The 22,698-nt window shown below is 42.7% G+C and overlaps 1 protein-coding gene across 1 annotated transcript in view; it reads left to right on the plus strand.

Annotated features, from left to right (window-relative positions):
- The window catches only part of TULP1 (TUB like protein 1), a 169,548-nt gene that overhangs the window by 107,538 nt on the left and 39,312 nt on the right, over nucleotides 1–22,698 (plus strand). Inside the window, exons 6-8 of the mRNA XM_088463721.1 lie at nucleotides 15,559–15,684; nucleotides 16,565–16,659; nucleotides 19,678–19,848. Of these exons, the coding sequence (XP_088319847.1) occupies nucleotides 15,559–15,684; nucleotides 16,565–16,659; nucleotides 19,678–19,848 (392 nt within the window). The remainder of the gene's footprint in view (nucleotides 1–15,558; nucleotides 15,685–16,564; nucleotides 16,660–19,677; nucleotides 19,849–22,698) is intronic.

Here is a 22,698-nt window from a genome sequence, read left to right on the forward strand (position 1 = left end):
ATGGTATGACTGAAAACAAGTGGTTTGCCATTGCTGGTGGCCATCAATGTTACACCATCGATTGCAACCCTCAATCGATGTTTCTGAAATATCAGCAGTTGTGGTCTACACAGATTTCCTCGACCAATCGCTAAACAATTGATGGCTTCTAACGATGGTTGAACCATCGATGGTACAGCTGTCAATGGCCATCACTGCAGTATAACATACAAATTGCTATTTTTATGGTATTCTGTCTTTTAAAAAAATATTTTTTTTAATATAAAATAGTGATGGATAAGTTTAAAATCATGTTCTTGACCTAATTCAATCATAAAAGAAACCAACAATTTTGGAGCGGTTTTTGGAAAAAGAATTTGTCAGTTACGTTTTTAAACAAAGTTTGTATACATTGAAATATCAGAAAGCAAAGGTTTCACTATCTCAGTCATGCTAAAAATATTCCGTATTTCAGAATATTTGGATATGGGAGACTCAACCTGTATAAGAATACTTCAATGAATCAGCATCAACTGTGTTTTGATGGCAGTTTTGCAGCGTTTTTTTCCTTAGTAAATCTGCAGAAAGCAAACCTGACGCCAAACCACAGTCAAAACACATTTTAGAATAGAATAGAACAGGGCTGTCATTTAGAAACCTCTGCAAAACCGCCACCAAACCCCCGGGGTTTAGAATAGAATAGAAACCGCCACCAAACCACCGGGGTTTATAATAGAATAGAAACCACAGTCAAACTGCTGCTTAGTAAATTTTGCCCAAAGTAACAATCTGAAGTCCAACATCAAAAACCTTGAAGTATATGATTGTGAGCTTTTTAAACATCAGTGACACAATATCTGGAGCCGTTTACCACCAGAGAAAGGTCCAACATTGACCCCATTATCCAATCGGATGTTAGAAACTGTTTTGTGATGCTAGAGCTTTAGATGGCTGTATATTATGCACCTATATAAGAGACACCTACTACAGAGGTGAATCTCTTATTTTTTCATATGAGCCATTATTGCAACAGTATACCAGTTTGTATTTTATGAATGTGTGTTTATATAATTTTTTATTTATTTATCTATATTTTTGTTTCACATTACGTAATTGTGTAATAAATTGTTACATTTTAAAATTAAGTGCTCCTTGTCTGGACAAGTCAGTACATATTTACTATTATTGGCCATTTAGGACATTTTTAACTGTGTTAATTGACAATGTTTTCAGGCTATATATTGTGATCATTAGAAGTAGTTCAGGCACTGGCAGTAATAATAATTAATTAATTATAATAAATATAAGAAATATAGATTGTAAGCTCAATTGAGACATGGACTGATGGCCAAATATTCTCTGTGTAGCGCTGTGGAATATATATGCATTTTATAAATAACTGATAATAATAAATAATTATACGCAGCTCTGTTAATACAGTCAGGTGCATAAATATTGGGACATTGACAGAAATTTCATATTTTGGCCTCTCTTCACCACCACAATGGCTTTGAAATGAAACAAACAAGATGTGCTTTAACTGCAGACTTTCAGTTTAATTTGAGGGTAATTACATCCAAATCAGGTGAACGGTGTAGGAATTACAATGGTTTCTATATGTGCCTCCCACTTTTTAAGGGGCCAAAAGTAATGGGACAAACTAAATAATCCTAAATCTAACTTTCACTTTTTAATACTTTGTTGCAAATCCCTTGCAGGCAATTACAGCCTGAAGTCTGGAACGCATAGACATCACCAGACGCTGGGTTTCATCCCTGGTGATGCTCTGCCAGGCCTCTACTACAAATGTCTTCAGTTCCTGCTTGTTCTTGGGGCATTTTCCCTTCAGTTTTGTCTTCATCAAGTGAAAGCATGCTCAATTGGATTCAGGTCAGGGGATTGACTTGGCCATTGCATAACATTCCACTTTTTAGCCTTAAAAAACTCTTTGGATGCTTTTGCAGTATGTTTTGGGTCCATCTGCACTGTGAAGCGCCGTCCAATGAGTTCTGAAGCATTTGACTGAATATGAGCATATAATATTGCCCAAAACACTTCAGAATTCATTCTGCTGCTTTTGTCAGCAGTCACATCATCAATAAATACAAGGGAACCAGTTCCATTGGCAGCCATACATGCCCACGCCATGACACTACCACCACCATGCTTCACTGATGAGGTGATATGTTTTGGATCATGAGCAGTTCCTTTCCTTCGCCATACTCTTCTCTTCCCATCACTCTTGTACAAGTTGATCTTTGTCTCATCTGTCCTTAGGTTGTTGTTCCAGAACTGTAATGGCTTTTTTAGATGTTGTTTGGCAAACTCTAATCTGGTCTTCCTGTTTTTGTGGCTCACCAATGGTTTACATCTTGTGGCGTACTCTCTATATTCACTCTTGTGAAGTCTTCTCTTGATTGTTGACTTTGACACATATACACCTACCTCCTGGAGAGTGTTCTTGATTTGGCCAACTGTTATGAAGGGGTTTTTCTTCACCAGGGAAATAATTCTTCTGTCATCCACCACAGTTGTTTTCCGTGGTCTTCTGGGTCTTTTGGTGTTGCTGAGCTCTCCGGTGCATTCTTTCTTTTTAAGAATGTTCCAAACAGTTTTGATTTTTCAGCTTAATGATGGCTTGCTTCACTGATAGTGACAGCTCTTTGGATCTCATATTGAGAGTCGACAGCAACTGATTCCAAATGCAAATGTCACACCTAGAATCAACTCCAGACCTTTTACCTGCTTAATTGATAATGAAATAACGAGGGAATAGCCCACACCTGTCCATGAAATAGCTTTTGAGTTTATAGTCCCATTACTTTTGGCCCCTTAAAAAGTGGGAGGCACATATAGAACCCGTTGTAATTCCTACACCGTTCACCTGATTTGGATGTAATTACCCTCAAATTAAATCTGAAAGTCTGCAGGTAAAGCACATCTTGTTTGTTTCATTTCAAAGCCATTGTGGTGGTGAAGAGAGGCCAAAATATGAAAATTCTGTCAATGTCCCAATATTTATGCACCTGACATATATATATATATATACACACACACAGGGATGAGCGGGTTCGGTTCCCTGAGAACTGAACCCACCCGAACTTCGGGGATCTGGGGCGATCCGAGCTCAAGCTCGGATCTCCCTGTCTGCCCCGGATCCCTCTCCCGAGGCAAAACCTCGAGATCTGCTGTCGGATCTCGAGGTTTTGCCTTGAGCGGCCATTTAAAAAAAAATGCCTTTGCCTTTAATGGGCAAAGTGCTGATTGGCTGACAGAGCCGTCTGTCACGGCTCTCAGCCATTCAGCATTATGGTGCTCATTTGCATGTAGCACGGACTCGTGAGATCCGTGCTACATGCATCTGTGTGATTGACAGTGACACAGAGCACAGATGGGTCAGTGAGACCCGTCTATGCTGCTGTGTATTTCAATGACACAGATGCACGCACGGACCAGGAGATCCGTGCTACTTGCATCTGTGTCATTGACACAGAGCACTGACGGGTCCGTGAGACCCGTCTGTGCTGCTGTGGTAAAAAAAAAAAAACCTGTGTAAAAAAAGAAAAAAATGGCGTGCACCCCCCAAAAAAGAGCAACCAGCCCCGGGCATTAGTGACCCAGTGCTGGGTGTGCTTAAATGCAGGGGACAAACGACGTAGGGGTCCCCTGTACTTAAGCACAACCAGCACCGGGCTAGTCAGAACCAGGCTCTGATCCGGCCCTGGTTCTGGAAATACAGGGGAAAACAATGAGTAGGGTTCCCCTGTATGTTCCAGAACCAGCACTGGACTTTTTCTAGCGGGGGCTGATGCCACAGCCAGGGGAGCTCTTTCCCCCGGGCCCCCCAGCCGCAGCATCAGCCCTGACCGCTAGTCAGCCCAGGCCGGGGATCCCTGGAGAGCTGGGGACCCCCCAATAAAGGGGTCACCCTCTCCAGGGCACCCCAGGCTGATAGCCCGGAGCTATCCCCGCCACCCCTGGTGGCGGTGGGTGGCGGGTTGATAGTGTGGTGTGGTGTAAATAAAGAATATCAAACATTGTCTTTAGAAGTAGAACTGCAAGTCCCAGCAAGCCTGCCTCGCATGCTGGTATGTGGAGAACCACAAGTACCAGCATGCAGGGCATTAAGGGCCCACTAGTACCTGTAGTTCACCTGTAAAAAAATGTTTAAAAAAAACACAGGACACACACACCGTGACAGTATAAGTTTATTAAACATACATACACACACACACATGTACACATACTCACCTATGTAACCCTGTAGCATCGGTCCACTTGTCCGGTAAAGTATCCATAGAGGACCTGTGAAAAAAAAACATACTCACCATCTCCTATGCGAGGTTCTGTCCTCTTCGTTCCAAATTAGGCATCCCCGGACTTGGCAAAAAAAAACCCGAAAACCCGATCCACGAACTTAGTACCATTCTATAGAACGGTACTTCCCGAATGAGAGCATAGCAGTGGGGTATCACCATGGAAACCCCGCTGCTAAGCGTTCATTGGCTGAGAGAGGTCATCTCCCGTCTCTCAGCCAATGAACGGCTCCCTCCATTGTAGTCAATGGTGGGAACCGCAGAGTAAACTTTAATAACCTTGCGGCTTGTGTTACATGCAAATGGACACCATAACGCTGATTGGCTTCCTGTCTGCCACTGCAGTGCCACTCCTAGATGGGCCACGTGTTTGTGCCGCCCACTTGTGTCGCTTAGCATAGTCATCCAGCTACCTCGGTGCAACCTTTTGGCCTAAAAACAATATTGTGAGGTGTGAGGTGTTCAGAATAGAGTGGAAATGAGTGGAAATTAATGTTATTTGGGTTATTAATAGCGTAGGAACAAAAAAAGGCCCATTTTATGTGATTTTAGCGTTTTTTTTTATTTTTTAAGAAAAAATCCAGATCCAAAACACAAAACCCAGAACCCAAAACAGGGAAGGGTGGTTTTGGCAAAACCAATCCAGATCCAAAACACGAAGAAAGATCCAGATCCAAAACACGAAAAGTGGCTGGTGCACACCCCTAATATATACACACTACCGTTCAAAAGCTTGGGGTCACCCAGACAATTTCGTGTTTTACATGTAAACTGACTTTTATTTATCAAATGAGTTGCAAATAGAACATATAGTCAAGACATTGGCAAGGTTAGAAATAAAATATTATTTCAAATAAAAATCATTGTCTTTCAAACTTGCAGCAATTACAGCATTGCAGACCTTTGGCATTCTATCTGTTAATTTGTTGAGGTAATCTGAAGAAATTTCACCCCACGCTTCCTGAAGCACCTCCCACAAGTTGGATTGGCTTGATGGGCACTTCTTGCATACCATACGGCCAAGCTGCTCCCACAACAACTCAATGGGGTTGAGATCTGGTGACTGCGCTGGCCACTCCATTACAGACAGAATACCAGCTGTCTGCTTCTTCCCTAAATAGTTTTTGCATAATTTGGAGGTGTGCTTTGAGTCATTGTCCTGTTGGAGGAAGAGATTGGCTCCAATCAAGTGCTGTCCACAGTGTATGGCATAGCGTTGCAAAATGGAGTGATAGCCTTCCTTATTCAAAATCCCTTTTACCTTGTACAAATCTCCCACTTTACCAGCACCAAAGCAGCCCCAGACCATCACATTACCTCCACCATGCTTGACAGATGGCGTCAGGCACTCTTCCAGCATCTTTTCACTTGTTCTGCATCTCACAAATGTTCTTCTGTGTGATCCAAACACCTCAAACTTCGATTCATCTGTCCATAACACTTTTTTTCCAATCTTCCTCTGTCCAATGTCTGTGTTCTTTTGCCCACATGAATCTTTTCCTTTTATTGGCCAGTCTCAGATATGGCTTTTTCTTTGCCAATCTGCCTAGAAGGCCAGCATCCCGGAGTCGCCTTTTCACTGTAGACGTTGACACTGGCATTTTGTTGGTACCATTTAATGAAGCTGCCAGTTGAGGACTTGTGAGGCATCTATTTCTCAAACTAGAGACTCTAATGTACTTGTCTTCTTGCACAGTTGTATACTGGGGTCTCCCACTCCTCTTTCTACTCTGGTTATAGCCTGTTTGTGCTGTTCTCTGAAGGGAGTAGTACACACCGTTGTAGAAAATGTTCAGTTTCTTGCAATTTCTCGCATGGAATAGCCTTTATTTCTAAGAACAAGACTAGACTGTCGAGTTTAACATGAAAGTTCTCTTTTTCTGGCCATTTGGAGAGTATAATCGAACCCATAAATGTGATGCTCCGGATACTCAACTAGCTCAAAGGAGGGCCAGTTTTATAGCTTCTCTAACGAGCAAACCCATTTTCAGCTGTGCTAACATAATTGCACAAGGGTTTTCTAATCATCCATTAGTCTTCTAACACGCTTAGCAAACACAATGTACCAATAGACAACTGGGGTGATGGTTCCTGGAAATGGGCCTCTATACACCTATGTAGATATTCCTTAAAAAAACAGACGTTTGCAGCTAGTATAGTCATTTACCACATTAACAATGTATAGAGTATTTCTGATTCATTTAATGTTATCTTCATTGTAAAAACAGTGCTCTTCTTTCAAAAACGAGGAAATCTCTAAGTGACCCCCAACTTTTGAATGGTAGTGTATATATATATATATATATATATATATATAAGGTGGCTGACTGCTTTTGCAGGACCTGAGTTAGAGTACAGTATGCAGAAGTACTGCAGCCCGTACATAGTAAAGGTAATGTAGTCTTCATCAACAACTATAAGGGCTGCCGTTTAAATGAAAAGACCTATTTCTCCTAAAACCAGTCCTTATTTTCTGGGCTTATGACCACTAATGTGAGGGAACAGTGCATGGGGTCCCATCACAAGGACAGCAACCAGCACCAAGCAATGTCAGGCTGAGATGATCACACTATAACAGCATAATGTGGACCCCCGTCGTTATGTAATCCAGCCACAGTCTGTTCAGGTTGATTTAATTGGGGGTCAAATACTTGCAGCTACAGTATTAACTTCTTGAACATACACACACTTGTAGAACTACAACTGACAGCATGCCCTGACAGTCAGGACCCATTAGAACATGTAGTGCTAGACACTTAAGCAATAGCGAATAAACAAAGATCTAGTGGAAAAAACACTTTGCTATAAATACCACTAAAAAACATTATTTAAATCTTTACTGTGTTCCAAAATATATTTACCCTAATTTATTCAGCAATTAAATAATACAAGAATAATCCAATGTCACATCTGCCTGTGTGTAAGGGTGGCCCACCGACCACCTGTGCACTGGCCACAGGAACCGCCGTCACTGACACTGCAAATTAAAATGCCAACGCAGTTGTGTGTCTGGCCAGACATATCAGGCTGCCAATTGTTAAGTTTGTATAGCTTACCAAATCAGCCGCTCAGTCGGCGGGACGGTTGGTTGGCCACTGAATCGGCCAAGTGTGTACCTAGCATAACTCATGTATCAAATAATACATGTCCTAATAAAATACTGGAAGACGGCATTGGAAACATATTAAACAGGCAATAGAGCAGTTCACATACATAGCAGGATGATAGTTTAAAAAGAGATACATGGGTGGCCCTTCTGAGCGGTCATGATTTTATGAGCTCCTCAAGTATCTCTGACAGTTTTGACTTCTGTGCTGCTTGGACTTGCTGGGAAGAGAGCAAGTGCTTTTCCAACTTGCCAGCTACCCGCAGCACATATCTAGCTGAAATCCAGCACCGAAGGATTAGTGCGTGTGGTGCTGGCGCCATTTTAGCTGTCATCCCGCACCCCCCCACCCCCCCTGCAGTATAATAGGGGTAAACTATTGGGTTTAGGTACTAATCTGAATCAGGCCCTTTCTGACCATAGATTTTCTACTGTATTTCCAATGTAAGTTTGTGATGCTTGAAGTCATATAGATATTTATGCTGTACTGTTTTGTTTGTCTTTTTTAATTGTTATATTGTCTTTTTATGCTGTGTACATTGTATGCTTCTTGTAAATTATTGCTTGCTTCTACAATAATAAATATTCTGAGAAAAAAAAAAATATGAAATGAATGCTGAAACATGGATTTGCTATAATGCTCTGTGTAGAGAATAATTTGCTTCTCATTCTCATAAGAGACATCACAGATTTTAAAATCGGGATATAGTCAGAATCGATGACCATCCTGACAGTCACAATACCTGCAGCAGAATAGTGAGTATTAGGATTAGGGTTAGGCACTAGGAGGAGGGTAAGGGTTAGGCTGTGGTAGGGGACGGTTAGGGTTAGGCTGCCAAAGGGGATGGTCAGGGTTAGGCTGCCAAAGGGGACAGTTAGGGTTAGGCTGCGGGAGGGGTGGGTTAGGGTAAGGATTAGGTTTAGGGTTAGAGTATTCACAAACATCCGTTGGGATTCAGCTGCCGGTATTGTGACTGTCGGAATAGTCACTGCCAGGATATCATAACTGACCCGTTAAATCATCATCCAATATACCAGACTCAGACTGTTAAATGTCAACTGTACAAATCATGGAAGCCCTTATACTTTCCCCATGATTATATGAAGACATAATTGTTATTTCTCTAACTTCAGAGACTATCTTCTGATTCTTTGAAGGGTCTGTTTTGGAGGCGGCAGACCTATACTTAGACATAGGAGTTCATTTTCCCCCATAACAAGGGCAAAATCTCTATATTAAAGTCAGCATCTCACCCTACAAACTGTCTTCATGACTCTGTTTCTGTTTCTTCTCAACTTCTCTATTCCCTCCTCCCCAGTGCATGTCTGCTCTACTGCCCTTCTCCAACATGTCTATCTTCACTCGTACATTTCACATTTACTTTTAAACAGAGAATTTTCTCATTAAGGGCTTTATTCACAGGTGCACACTATGTTGATGCCACATGCAAGGGGCCGACATTTTTAGTCTGTACTGTATGTCCGAGTTGAACTGTGACTGTGTCTTTGGGTGTAATTGCACTGACACCGGCAGCCATGTTTAGATGGAGATTCTGTACCTCCATAGGGCTGGTGCAATGTTCGATTGTGCCACCAATGGTGCAGTTTAATTAGTGATGTGCTTAGACTCCCTTGTTTTGGTATTGGTTCTAAATCAATGTTGTGTTCTTTTTTTGCAAAACCACTCTCAAATGTTTTGGTTTGGTTTTGGATTTCTAGTATAAAATATCTGTAAAACAGTTAAAAACAAATAACTTTGACCTGATTTTGTTCCTATATTAATAACATTTCCAGTCAATATTGACCAATTTTGGCACCTCAAAATCACGAAGGAAGGACTGCAATCAGAAACATGCAAGATCTGTTTTTTAGATCTGAGATCCGACTTGCAGGAAGACCTAAGTTCCCTGAATCAGGGCCATCCCTCTGTTTTTTCAGAGCAGCCTCCTGGCCGCTCGCATAGCAGTGGGTGACCACCCACAGCTATAGCGAGCGGCCAAAATGATGGTCGCGATGGTCAAGACCATTGCGACCATCGAGCTTGCGACGAGACCCTTGCGGTAGGGTCTTATTGCCGCAAGCCCTGGAGTGCTTTTGGCTCTCTCAGAGCCAAAAGCACTCCCACTGACATCACTAGTGATGTCAGTGAGGCCGGCCCCAGACGGTAGGCATTCCCATGGGAATGCCTCCGTCTGGGCAGCCACGCCCCCGGCACACCCACCAAAGGGGGTGTGCTGTCAATCACCATCGACAGCACGCCCTCTTTGGTGCGAGACCCATAGCGATGGCTTGGCCATCGTTATTCGGGTCTCGCGCATGCGCATGATGGAGCCGCCTCCATCGTGCGCATGTGCACTTGGCCAACATCGACCCACTTGCGAGCGCTCAGCACTCGCGAGCGGGTCTGAATCCGGCCCTCAGTTCTACTCAAAATCCCAAATTTCATATGTGTTCGATATTCAGCAGAACCGAACCGCTCATCACTAGTCTTAAAATGCACAACGGTAGATTAGCTCCGCACTGGTGGCCTTCTTAGTGGGAAGACCATTGGCCACAGCATTAGCATAAAGATGCACACTGCAGCGTGCACCCCTGAATCAGGCCCTGATTGTCGAACTACTACCCTATTTCTCTCTGCTTTGCCGTAACTACTTGAGGGGCTTCTGTTGAGCACTTTCTCTTCCTTCAATCCCTTTTTGACTATGCATGTGGGCCTCCACCTTTAACATTCTTCTTAGGCTGCTGTAAGCAGGTCATTGAGCACTCCTGTGTCACTTCTGTCATTGAGCACTTCTGAGTCACTTGCTCGGTTTCCTGGACCTTTCTGCTATTTTTATCACTATTTAAAATGCCGATTGCCCATGCCTATTTCCTGCATACTCATCATTCCATTGGCCTTCATGACACAGTTGTTTCCTGGGCCACTTTCAACATATCCAACCAACCCTTCAGTGTCTCCACCTCAATCTTCTCATTCCATCCACTCAAACTATCTGTTGTAGTCTTACAAGGCTTTGTTCTCAGCGCTCATCTTTTCTCATTGTAAATCTCTTCTCTTAATTCACTCATTCGGCCCTTAGTACCACTTGTACTGTATGTTGATGACAACCAAACCTACTTTTCCTCCCTTGATCTTTCCTCTACTCTACAATATTGTGGGACAAACTTTCTTCTATTTCCAAATAAATGTCACAATGCTACTTGAATGTCAACATGTCTAAAACAGATGTTATCACCTTCCCTCCTCCCTTACGTGCATCCTTCCCTCAAATTTCCCTCTCTTTTAGCAATACCACAAGCTCATAAGTCTATGAAACTTGCTGCCTTGGTGTCACCCTTTAATTTGCCCTCCAGTGTATTCCTCACATCCTGTTTCTTTCATAGTACTATTATGTTCCCTCTTCTTATACTCAAGATCCAACCAAAAATGTATACATTCCCTCTTGATCTGCTACAACCTCCTCATAATGGGATGCAATCATCATGTCGACATTCAAAATGTCTAAATCACAAAGTTTAAAGTTATGATGTTGACATGTGAAATGCCAATATGTTAAGGCTATGGAGAAAATGTTAAGGTTAGGCTGCGAGGAGAGGGTTAGTCTGAAGGGGCACTTACTGTTAGGGATAGGGAACTTACTGCTGCAACCGCTGGACAAGATGACTACGCCGGTACTAACCATCAGCTGACATAGCCGGACCAGAAGACACTGCTCCACTGCCGAAGCTGAAATACAGGTGAATCAGTGCAATAACATTTCCAGTCAATATTGACCAATTTTGGCACCTCAAAATCACGAAGGAAGGACTGCAATCAGAAACATGCAAGATCTGTTTTTTAGATCTGAGATCCGACTTGCAGGAAGACCTAAGTTCTCTGAATCAGGACCATACTTTTATGACATTTTAATCATGTTGTCATCATCATCTACATAGTCAATGTTGACATGCTGCATGTCGATATTAGTAACATGTTGACATTCGAATCAATGTTGGCATGCTGAATGTCGACAAAACATACCAAACCCCTCATAATTCACGTACCTCTCACATATTTCTTTGTTCACTCTATCCTAAGGGCCCCAATTCAAAATACTTCACAGACTCTTAGAATTTTCTTAAATCTGCGAGTTCAGATAAAGAAGAATTTCTCAGGGCGCTACTATGTTATCACCTATATAGACTGAGTTCATATAATGATTGAAGATACCACAATGTAGATTAAACAGAAAATCAAATAAAGAAGAAAAGACCTTCTCCAGATGTTATATGGTCTTTTGAATCTTATGCACATTCTCCTTTGGCGGATAAGTCCTTCATGTGAAATGCTCTTGGTCACAAAAAGTTATTCAAATGAAAATCCTTTCAATATTGCATGAAGTGAAGTCTCCCCTTCGCTTTCATACACTCAAAAAGAGGGGTAGAAAGGAGAGCACATAGTGTAGATCAAAAGTGGCTTAATTCATAAAAAACAAAAAATAAAAAGTTCATAAAATTACCAAATAAGCTACTAGAGCAAACAAAATACAGGTATGGAAGTATAAAAATAGGCTGTGAAAATTGGGACTGTACCTGTGATAGCTCCCACTACAAGCATGGAAATGGGTCTAAAAAAGCGGCAGGCTCCGGAAATTTCCCTCCTCACTTCCAGGCTTTGTCACGGAGGGCTACACCAGATGAGTTCAGTGGTGAGAATATCCCACACCACATAAAACTGTACACAGGTGATTACAATACACCACCAACACATTTCAAGTGTCAAAGACTCTTCTTCAGGGGGTCGGGGTCTCTCTCTCTCTCTCTCAAGAAAGAATAGCAAGTTATCTTTACATACTCTAAATCAGGGGTGAGGAACCCTTTTTTTCTGCCGAGGGCCATTTTGGTATATATAACATTATTTGCGGACCCGGGGCAGGCCTCGTCTCCTCGTGTGCCGTCACATGGTGGAGGGGCCACAATTGCCAGTGATTACAGCAATGTCTGGAGCATCCTGAGGATACTCCAGGGAGCTGTAAGGGCAGTGGTGTGACCAGCTGAAGCATCCTAAGGACGCTCCAGGCGGCACTGCCGCATAGATTCTGGCTGCAGGGTGCCATTCTAGGCACCCTGCTAAGCAGATGAGGCCAGCATAAAATAGCTCCGAGGGCCAGTCCAAATGATTCTGTGGGCCCTATAAGGCCCCCGGGCCTAAGGTTCCCCATCCCTGCTCTAAATGCATTGTTAGAGTAATTAAAGTTAAATAATTGCTCACACTGAGGATTCAACTAATTAACAGCTGAAAGTGAATTCAACTGCATCACTACTAATGGGTATATATTCACTTTGCCTTCTGAAGAAACCGGGAGTGTGTTTTTACCTGAAGAAACGCGTCAAGGTTTTTCCCCGTGCTGCACAGAGACTGCTTATAACAGCGATCTACTGTACCTGCCTTGGACTTCTGCCCTGTTATTTTATCTGCAGGCTCTCTCCGACACTAGCGATGTACTGCAACCTTTTAATAGCATTCCAGGATAATGACTGCTTCAGCCCAGCGGTATATACACTGGGACAGAGGTAACCAGCCTTCCGCTGTACTCTTGCTGAACTGCGGAGGCACGCAGCGCCTTATCGGCACACCTGTGTTAACTAACCACCGGTGCAAAGACCAAGCAGCGTCCAGAAAGGTATACAGTAGACCTCCTGTCTGGTGTCTGGTGATTAACTCCATTCATTTATACGGCATTCCTGAAAAATAACTATTATGTTGTTTGTACACCACTGCTATTATTGCAAATATCTCTCATTGCCCATTACCATTGTGATACGGGTGAGTCTTTTGATTTATATTATTATCCTGGGAATATAAAAGTTGGAACTTTGGAAACAATGTGTGATATTTTCTCACACTCATACTGTTACTATATATGTGGACTGTTTACATCAGAAGTGTGGTTGATTGTAACATTGTTCTCAATTTAATATCACTGGATCTAATAATTGTAACTTCTGTTGGACATGATAACAACAATATCTTTGAACTTATTTACTATAGAAGATAAATGTCTGTGCAGATGTCTAGATTTTAATGAAAATGTTTTATTAGGCCATATACTGCTAGCAATATTACTACATAAGTTTTGTGCTATTAGATTAAATAGTGCTTTTTAGCATACCATACTCATTTTAAGTGTGCATAATTGAATCTAATTTTTTATGACTACCTAAGAATTAATGTGGTTAATTATCTTTTTATATAATAAATTTATTGAATTCTTTACAGCGCTCCACTTCTTGCTTTTTTCTATTGTATGGCTTAGTGGGGAGCAGAGACCACTGTGAAAGCTGCCGCTTTGAATTCAGGGTATACTTGGCTAGACACCAGTGCACCTATTCTTATGGGGCCTATCCATTAGCAGATAAAATGAACGATTGAACGATATATCGTTCAATCATTCATTATATCTGCTAATGGATAGGCCCTGAACGATGACAGATGCACACTCCCGCGGCCGATAAATCGCATCTATCATCTCTCCAACATGTTGGTCAGTTATCGCATATAGCTGTACGATATTATTTATTTATTACCAGTTATTTATATAGCGCACACATATTCCGCAGCACTTTACAGAGAGATATTAGCAATATCGTGCAGTTTATATGTGGTAAATGACAAACGACGAAAGATATTAGCAGCAGCTACAGAGCGCTGCAGAGAAAAAAATCCACTCCCTGAATGATGTCATGCGATATCGTTCATCGTTTGCCAAAATCTGCCATATACATGATAGATATCGTTCAGCACAGCCACCGGAATTTTCAAGGGATATCTTTTGTCTTTCATCGTTCAGACAAACATCTGCTAATGGATAGACCTCTTTACTCTTTTTACAGTAAAACTAGCCATCAAAAGTGGAATTTCCTTCATCCATGATTTCCAACAAGCAAGCTTCTGGAGAACATGGAAAGGCAAATGACGCTAAAGAAATGTTGACACTTAAGTTATGACTCTCAAGTTCTAATGCAGGGGTGCCGAATGGGGGTCAGTGGCCTGGTAAGGCGTTCCCACAAGATGATGCATCCTTGTCCACACACATTAATTACCGGGGCCCAGCTGATCTCTTGGCAAGTCTGTTCATCTACAACAGGGATGAGGAACCTCAGGCACAGGGGCCATATAAGGGCCATGGAATCAGTTGGTCTGGCCCTCTGAGCTTTTTTCTGCTGGCCTCATCTGGCTAGCAGGGTGCCTATAATGGCACCCTGCAGCCAGAATCTATGCAGCAGTGCCACCTAGAGCATCCTTAGGACGCTTCAGATGATCACACCACTGCCCTAACAGCTCCCCGGAGCATCCTCAGGATGTTCCGGGCATTGCTGTATTCACTGGTGATTGTGGCCCCGCCCCATGTGATGTCACACAGAGGGGGCATGACTTGCACCAGGCTCACGAATAATGTTATATATATCAAAATGGCCCTCGGCAAGAAAAAAGGTTCCCCACCCCTGATCTACAACCATACCAATATAAAACATTTTTACCAAGATTGCCAACATCTAGAGAAAGAATCTAAAGCTATGTGCACAGGGAAACTATTATTTCAATCTATCCTACTCTTCAGCTCTTCACCTGCACAGCAAGTTCATAAAATGCAATATTTATATGATTATGTATTTCCATCTGCTCTTATGTAAGCAACTAACCAAGTGCTCATTTTAAGTTTCCTCATCTTAGGGTGATGGGAGGAAATAGAATAGGTTCAGTAAAGAAATCTGCATTGGGCCATTTTATCTGTCATTTGACCTGTCTAACCATAATATTCAAGAACAGTTAGTACAAGGGGTATGATAAGAAGTATCGACACTCATGGGCAGAACGTCGACATTAGTGTATTTCAGGCCGAACCCTAATCGCAACCTAAACCAAACACGGACTGTCAACATTCACATTATGACAATGTCAACATTATGTCCATGTCGACATTTTTCCCATGTTTACATTCTGAATGCCAACATAATGACTATATATTGTACAGGGCCATAGGCTTTCTACCACTGTTATATAGTTTTGAAAAACTCCTAAATAATGGGAGACTATAAGAAGTTATATAAAACATTACAGAACAAGAGTGAATGAAGAGCTAATTCCATAACTAAATATTATTTTATCCTGTCCAGGCACAGAATCTGGTGATAAAGATTCAGACTCCAGCTCAAAGCCTATAAAATCTACAAAGAAAAAAGCGGTTTCTATGTTTCAGTCTAAAGGAGAAGGACCTAAGGAAACAAAAGACAAGAAAAAAGGTATCAAATAGAAAAAAAATTAAAAAAATGCTGGCAGAAGTGATTTCATCATGAGCTGAGCTGTGGGCAACTGCTAGTTAAGTAATAATTGATATGAGAGATAATACTATAATATGATCTGCTTATATAGATTAAAAAATAGTAATAAAGCACATAGTTTTCTACTTACATTTTATGTAAAAAATGATACTATATTAAGAAAATCTTGATGAGAGTCTGGACCTCATTCACAGTCGGTCGTTGCGGCCACACAGTCGTAAGGGAAAAGGGGACGGATATGCAAATGATGCACTCGCGAGTTGCATCCCTATGATCGGATCGTTAGCTGGCCGACCAAGGGGAGGATGCGGCCGTAAGACAAAAAAAACGCCCCCTTTTCGTACGCATTACACATCATCTCCGGGCATATAAGGATTAATCGAGACCATCGGGAACCATCGGAACTGGTCGTAGAGCTTAGGGTTGACCATACCCTCTCTTAAGCACTACGATCAAGTCAGTGTACAAACCACCCATGTTACGTGTGCCATGACACTACTTTGTTAATTATGCACTCCCATAAAACGCTGTTCGCATAATTAGGCACGCCTGCATTGTGATCTCCTCTCCCCCGTTTTCAAGCACCTTCGCCTGTTACCACCCACAAACACCTCATTCTGTCACTCAAACTACCGACCTGGCTGTGTTCAAGGAGAGAGATATTTCAGATCGTAGCAGCTAGTTTGCGCACGCGCATTGCGAACTTTACGCATGCGTAGTTTAGCAAACATCGGTGGCGTACGACCGTGCGGCCACAACGACCGACTCTGAATGAGATCCTCTGTGTGGAGTGCTTATATGCGTAATTCTCCGATTCCTAATATTCCAAAATATTCTGCAGCAGGGTCTTCAAAGTGTGCTAATGAGGTGATTGAAGAAGAAGAACCTGTGAAGAACACAAATAAAAGAGGAAAGAAGGGGAAAAAAACAAAAAAGGTATAGAAAAACAAACAAATTAAGTCTGGTTCTCCAGTTTATAGCAAAATGTCAATTTTAAAAGTTAGAATTTGTGGTTTTTGATTGTATAACATCATTTTAAGAAATTTATCACCAAATGATCATTGAGCAGTCAGGTCAATCATATGGAAATAGACATTTATCCCCCACATCCAGTGATTGTAATAAATATAGCTGCTTGTTTAATCTTCTTCAAGCATTCTTTTCAAGTAATTGAATTAAAATTGATGATAAAAGTATTGTGGTTTAAGTGGTAAATTAATTTTAAAAATTGTGCATTTGAATGCTTCCACCATCTAAACCCAAAATTCCCCTTATAATTATCCTTCTTAGTTGAGTGATCTGGAAGCAAAAGCAATAAAAATGTACCAGGAAAAATATTGTGCAGGGTTTCACTGAACAGTCAATACTCAATGTCAGGGCCGCCTCCAGGGGTCTGAGCACCAAGTGCCAGCCTGGTACGCGCGAACAAAATTGGGGGCGTGGCCTCATTACCATAGGCCACTCCCCCTAAGTGACGTTATTTGGAGGTGTGCCCGCATTGCACGTCTCCAAATAACGTCAGGCTGGGGGTAAAGCCCAGCCCTCCGTCACTGGCTGGGCTTCCCCCAGCCCTCTCCCATCAGTGAATGGATGCCGCACGCATGCGCGCGGCATCCATTCACACTCCGAGGGTCTAGCTCCGCCGCGGTGGTGGGGGTCCCCAACCTCCCGATTTGATCACCCGCGGGCCACTTCGGCCCACGGCTGAAATCGGGATTTTGGGGAGGGGTGTGCCCTCTATGGGTGGCGCCCCTGTGCGACCGCACTGGTCGAACACCCCTAGAGCAAGCCCTGCTCAATGTAGTAGCCCTACAAACCTTCTAGCGTGTACCAAATTAATTTCCAAAGTGGTCAGTTTAGAGGGAACGTTGGTAATGATAAATCTTATGCAGAGTACATTAATACTATCTGTATTTCACAACCAAATGGGCACTACTTATTACTAGTAAATGTCGGGATCTACATTGTCCCTCATATAATTGATACACACAGGTCCTAATTGAGAGTTGTTACGCAAACCCGATAGTTTGTGTACAACTCCGAAGGTGGGGGAGCATGTACAGAACAGGTCCTGTGTTCTTGCATGCAGCGTGCAGGTAGTTCCGGCCTCCGTTAAGGAAAATTGGGGTGTGACGCCACCTTTTTCTTTGAGTGCCATGGCCAGTGTCTGTGTCTTCTGACGCAGACTTCCTGGCCTCGGCTATGGAGCTGCAAGGGGCAATCGGAGTAACCTCAGGGTTACTCAGATTGTCCATAGTATTGCAGAAGATCCAATGCTGTGTCTTAGGACGCAGCACTTAGATCTCCTATGCAGTCAGGAGGTATATTTTCTCCTCAGACACCTCCTACTGCATTAGCATATCAGTTTTACTTCCCTGCGGCTGTGCAAAACCGTACAACTATGAATCAGCCGCACAGTGCCTACTTCACATGAGAAAACTCTGATGATGATTTTGAACAGTGGCAACTTTTACCTTGTAAATCAAGGTTGGGGAACCTCCTGCCCTGGGGACGTATAAGGCCCTCAGAATCATTTGGTCTGGCCCTCTGAGCTTTTTTCTGCTAGCCTCATCTGGCTAGCAGAGTGCTAAGAATGGCAACCTGAAGCCATAATCTATGCAGCAGTGCCGCCTGGAGCATCCTTAGGATGCTTCAGACAGTTCTCACCGCTGCCCTTACAGCTCCCCGGAGCATCCTCAGGATGCTATGGACATTGCTGTAATCACCGGCTATTGTTTCCCCGTCCCCGTGTGACGTCACGCTGAGGGGCGTGGCCTACACCGGGCCCGCATATAATGTTATATATATATCAAAATGTCCCTCGGCAGAATAAAAGTTCCCGACTCCTGTTGCAAATCATTCAACAGCATGAAACAGAAATACTTGAAAATCTACACTGACGGGTCCCACTGTATAGGAGCTATTCTGCAATGCAATGCCAACCAGATTTAGAGGCCATAATCAATTAGGCATGCAGGTATCAATCCTTAAATAAAATCAGTCCTGCCAGTGGCATAACTACTAAAGACAGTGGAGGCGTTTGCTTCTGTGCACCGGCTTTGAAGAGGCATCTGGGGGTAGGGCTACCCCTATATGGTGCCAGGCTACACATATATGGGACCAGGCTGACAAAAGGGAACAGGACCTTTATGGTGGCTCCAATGATCATGTGAGTAAACTGATTCTGATGACGCAAAGCTGTATAAGTGGGACCTGCTACTGTGTACCGCACAGCCTGGGCAGAATAAGAAAATGTGAGTACAGTAAACAGCTCTCTGCACCCTCCACTGTGTGACTGTCTCACCCTTTGTGTTTGTTTCTCTGTCTACAGTTATATGTATACTTCCCTCCCTACCTGTCTCCCCATGTGTGCCTCCACCCTCTCCCCATATTTTCCTTTTCCACTCCCCATATATACCTCTGCTCCCTCCACAGTGTGTGCGTGCCGGGGGAGGGGGGATGTATCAACTCAGATGTTGCATAAAGACCAACAATTCTACCAGTTGTCAGCTAAGACACTTCCAGTTATTTTATGTGTGCACACATCTTGAGCAAATAAGGATCTCAGAATGGCCAAGTCACCTAGGTCCTTGTGTGACGAGAGGGGCTGTTTAGCACAGCCAATGTCACTGTGTATGTTATTTTCCTGTACATTATAAGCTTGAGAGCTGCAGGGTCTTACCTCTTTATATCCAGTCGTATCGTACTACTGAGTTTGTTCCAATTGTGAAGCTTTTCAGAGCTAAAGTACCAGCCAATCTGCTCCTGACTGTCATTGACAGTTAGGAGCTGATCGGTTGCTACTTTATCTTTCACAATTTTATCTTTCTCCAAGCTTTCATGAATACCCCTCTTTTATAACTAAATTTATTAACAGAAAAAGTGTATTTAAAAGGTACTCGATTAGGTTAAACAATATTGTCTGAAGTGTTGCATCTCTTGCAATCTTTTCAGAAGGAAGAACGTCCACCATCGCCAGCTATTGAAGTGGATAATCTGGAAGAATTTGTGCTTCGTCCTGCACCACAAGGGGTAACGATCAAATGCAAAGTGACAAGGGATAAGAAAGGAATGGACAGGGGATGGTATCCAACATATTATGTTCATCTAGACAATGATAAAAAGGTAAGAGATAGTTAGGCTACAGTGCAAAATTAATTTTAAGTGATCTTAAAGCTGGTCATTGCACCTGCCTTGGCACTTTACAGGAAAAACTTGATTTTCCAACAAACAGTCCTTTTGCATATGTCCAAGTGAAGCACTTTGGACCTCATTCAAAGTCGGTCGAAGCGGCCGGACGGTCGTACGGGAAAAGGGGCCGGATATGCAAATGATTCCCTCGCAAGTTGCGTCCCTAAGTTCGGATCGGTAGCTGGCCGACCAAGGGGAAGACAAAAAAATACGCCCCTTCTCGTACGCATTACACATCATCTCCGGGCATATAAGGGTTAATCGAGACCATCGGGAACCATTGGAGCTGGTCGTAGAGCTTAAGGTTGACCATACCCTCTCTTAAGCTCTACGATCATGTCAGTGTAAAAACCTCCCATGTCACATGTGCCATGACGCTACTTTGTTAATTATGCACTCCCATAAACCGTATGCACTCCGATAAAACGGCGTTCGCATAATCAGGCACGCCTGCGTTTGGATCTCCACTCCCCCGTTTTCAAGCACCTTCCACTGTTACCACCCACAAACGCCTCAATCGTCACTCAAACTACCGACCTGGCTGTGTACAAGGAGAGAGAAATTTCTGATCGTAGCGGCTAGTTTGCGCACGCGCATTGCGAACTTTACGCATGCGCAATATAGCGAACATCGGTGGCGTATGACCATGCGGCCGCTTCGACCGACTCTGAATGAGGTCCTTTGTCTTTTCCCAATCCAAATGTGTCCAGACCTCTGACTTCACTTGAACATTTACATGTAATGTCGGACTGGGGCATGAAGGGTCCTCAGGGGGAATGCAGTGGTAGGGGCCCCCTGAAGGGTGGCGGCACAAAGCTGAAGAGGTGTGGCCAGTCCACAGAAGGGCAGAAAGAAAGAAGAATAACTGCCCGTCACCTCATCTGAGTGATTCTTCTCTCCTTCTAGCACAGCCGAATGCGGCTGCTATGCAAGTTCTATGGCAGATAAAGCTATCCATAGATGGTATTAGCCTGTAGTAGCTTATGGGCTACTTTTTTGCTAAATTACCAGGGAGGGATCCTCTGGATCTCTCTCCTTCGGTGGTGCATTCGCAGTATGCACACCAACGCCGAAGTTTGTAGCAAAGTAGCTATCCCTTGGCTTACAGGCATTCACCGGGACAGAGCTTTTCCACAACCTCTGTCCTGGCTTCCCAACCTTAGTATATACAAGTTGTCATTTTCATGACCACATTGCGAGTTGGGCCAAAATTTTCTTACCGCAACTACTTTTAAGATCGATCGATCGATAGATATACAAATAAATAAGGGATATGTTGCAAAAGAGACAACTACCAGGATTGCAGTGCATGCTTTTATATATCATTGATTGCCATGATACATGTTCTTCCCATTAGTTGTCTCTGGTATACCAATTCAGATGGTCAGCATACTTTATAGTATACAGTATGTGTATAACGAGTTGCATTACACATGAGTTTGCATTTCAAATGTGTCCTAAGTCCTATAACATGTTGATCAGACAGACCTAGCTTCCTAAGAAGAGGTTCTGTAGCAGCTCAGGTGTACAGAGCACGGGAGACTGTACCCTCTTTGCCAGATCCAGTGTTTCACTCACCATAACTATCACCACTGATAGCGTCCCACCTGCTCTTCTCAAACAGCCTTTATCACTGCCTTGATTGTACTCCATTATATCCTGCCCTGCAGAGAAAATGTAATTTCACATAGTGCCCCTGTCATTTACTGCCCAGACCCCAAATCATACATGGGCTCATAATAACGTGCGCTGATGCCGCTTTGACAGTTAATACATCTACCCCAAATTTCCTAAAATAAAATAAATAAAACATTCTGGGAGCAGAGTCGCATGCAGTGTCGATGCAGCACACACTTGGATGATGTTTTTATTCTGTAAATGCGTCCCAGTCGCACAGCACATGCATCCCATAGCGCTCAGAGATGCAGCACAGAATTGGACACATGGTCTGTGGAATTTGGTGGGAGTTCCTTGGAGGTAACAGGGGTGGCTAAGCAGAAACCATACTCGGATGTAGAAATTGCACCTGTCATAGGGCTGGTGCAAGTTTCGACCGTGTGCACAGAACTGCACCGCTGAAAGATGCTGCAAGTGGGCATCTCAGTATTAATGAAATGGACAGCAGCATTGGCATAAGATGCAGACACCAATATGCAGCCTCAGAATCAGGCCTTTTATGTTGTAAAAAGTAGATTTTGCTAGATTTTATAAATAAAAATATATAGTTTTCCTACGAGCTTGATGGACCTATCCTTTCATAAAAGAAAAGGGAATGAGCGAGGGATGATTCTGTACACAATCTTCAATAACAAACACACACACATTATATATATATATATTATATATATATATATATATATATATACATAAATAGTACTCAGATAAAAATCTACCATATGCACAAGCTATTGGAGATATAAATTATGTTATGTGTATTACACATGGTGCATAACCCACATGCTCTTGGAGATATAAATTATGTTATGTGTATTACACATGGTGCATAACCCACATGCTATTGCAGATATAAATTATGTTAAGTGTATTACACATGGTGCATAACCTGCTTTCGAATAACACAGGTTCGACTTTCTACAGCTAGAATCAATCGATTTACACTAGCACATTTTACAACCAGATGACTATCGTGGACAACAATATTTTACTTTGCTTAAGTAGCCATTTCTATTGTTTTGATATTTGTGTGTTACATTCATTCTATGATTAAAATATTGGGAATGACTATATCTTGTATTAATATAATGCATCATTTGTATCAAGCAT

Source organism: Taudactylus pleione, unplaced genomic scaffold (genome assembly GCF_031769625.1).
Source record: "Taudactylus pleione unplaced genomic scaffold, aTauple2 ptg001437l, whole genome shotgun sequence".
Taxonomy (NCBI): domain Eukaryota; kingdom Metazoa; phylum Chordata; class Amphibia; order Anura; family Myobatrachidae; genus Taudactylus; species Taudactylus pleione.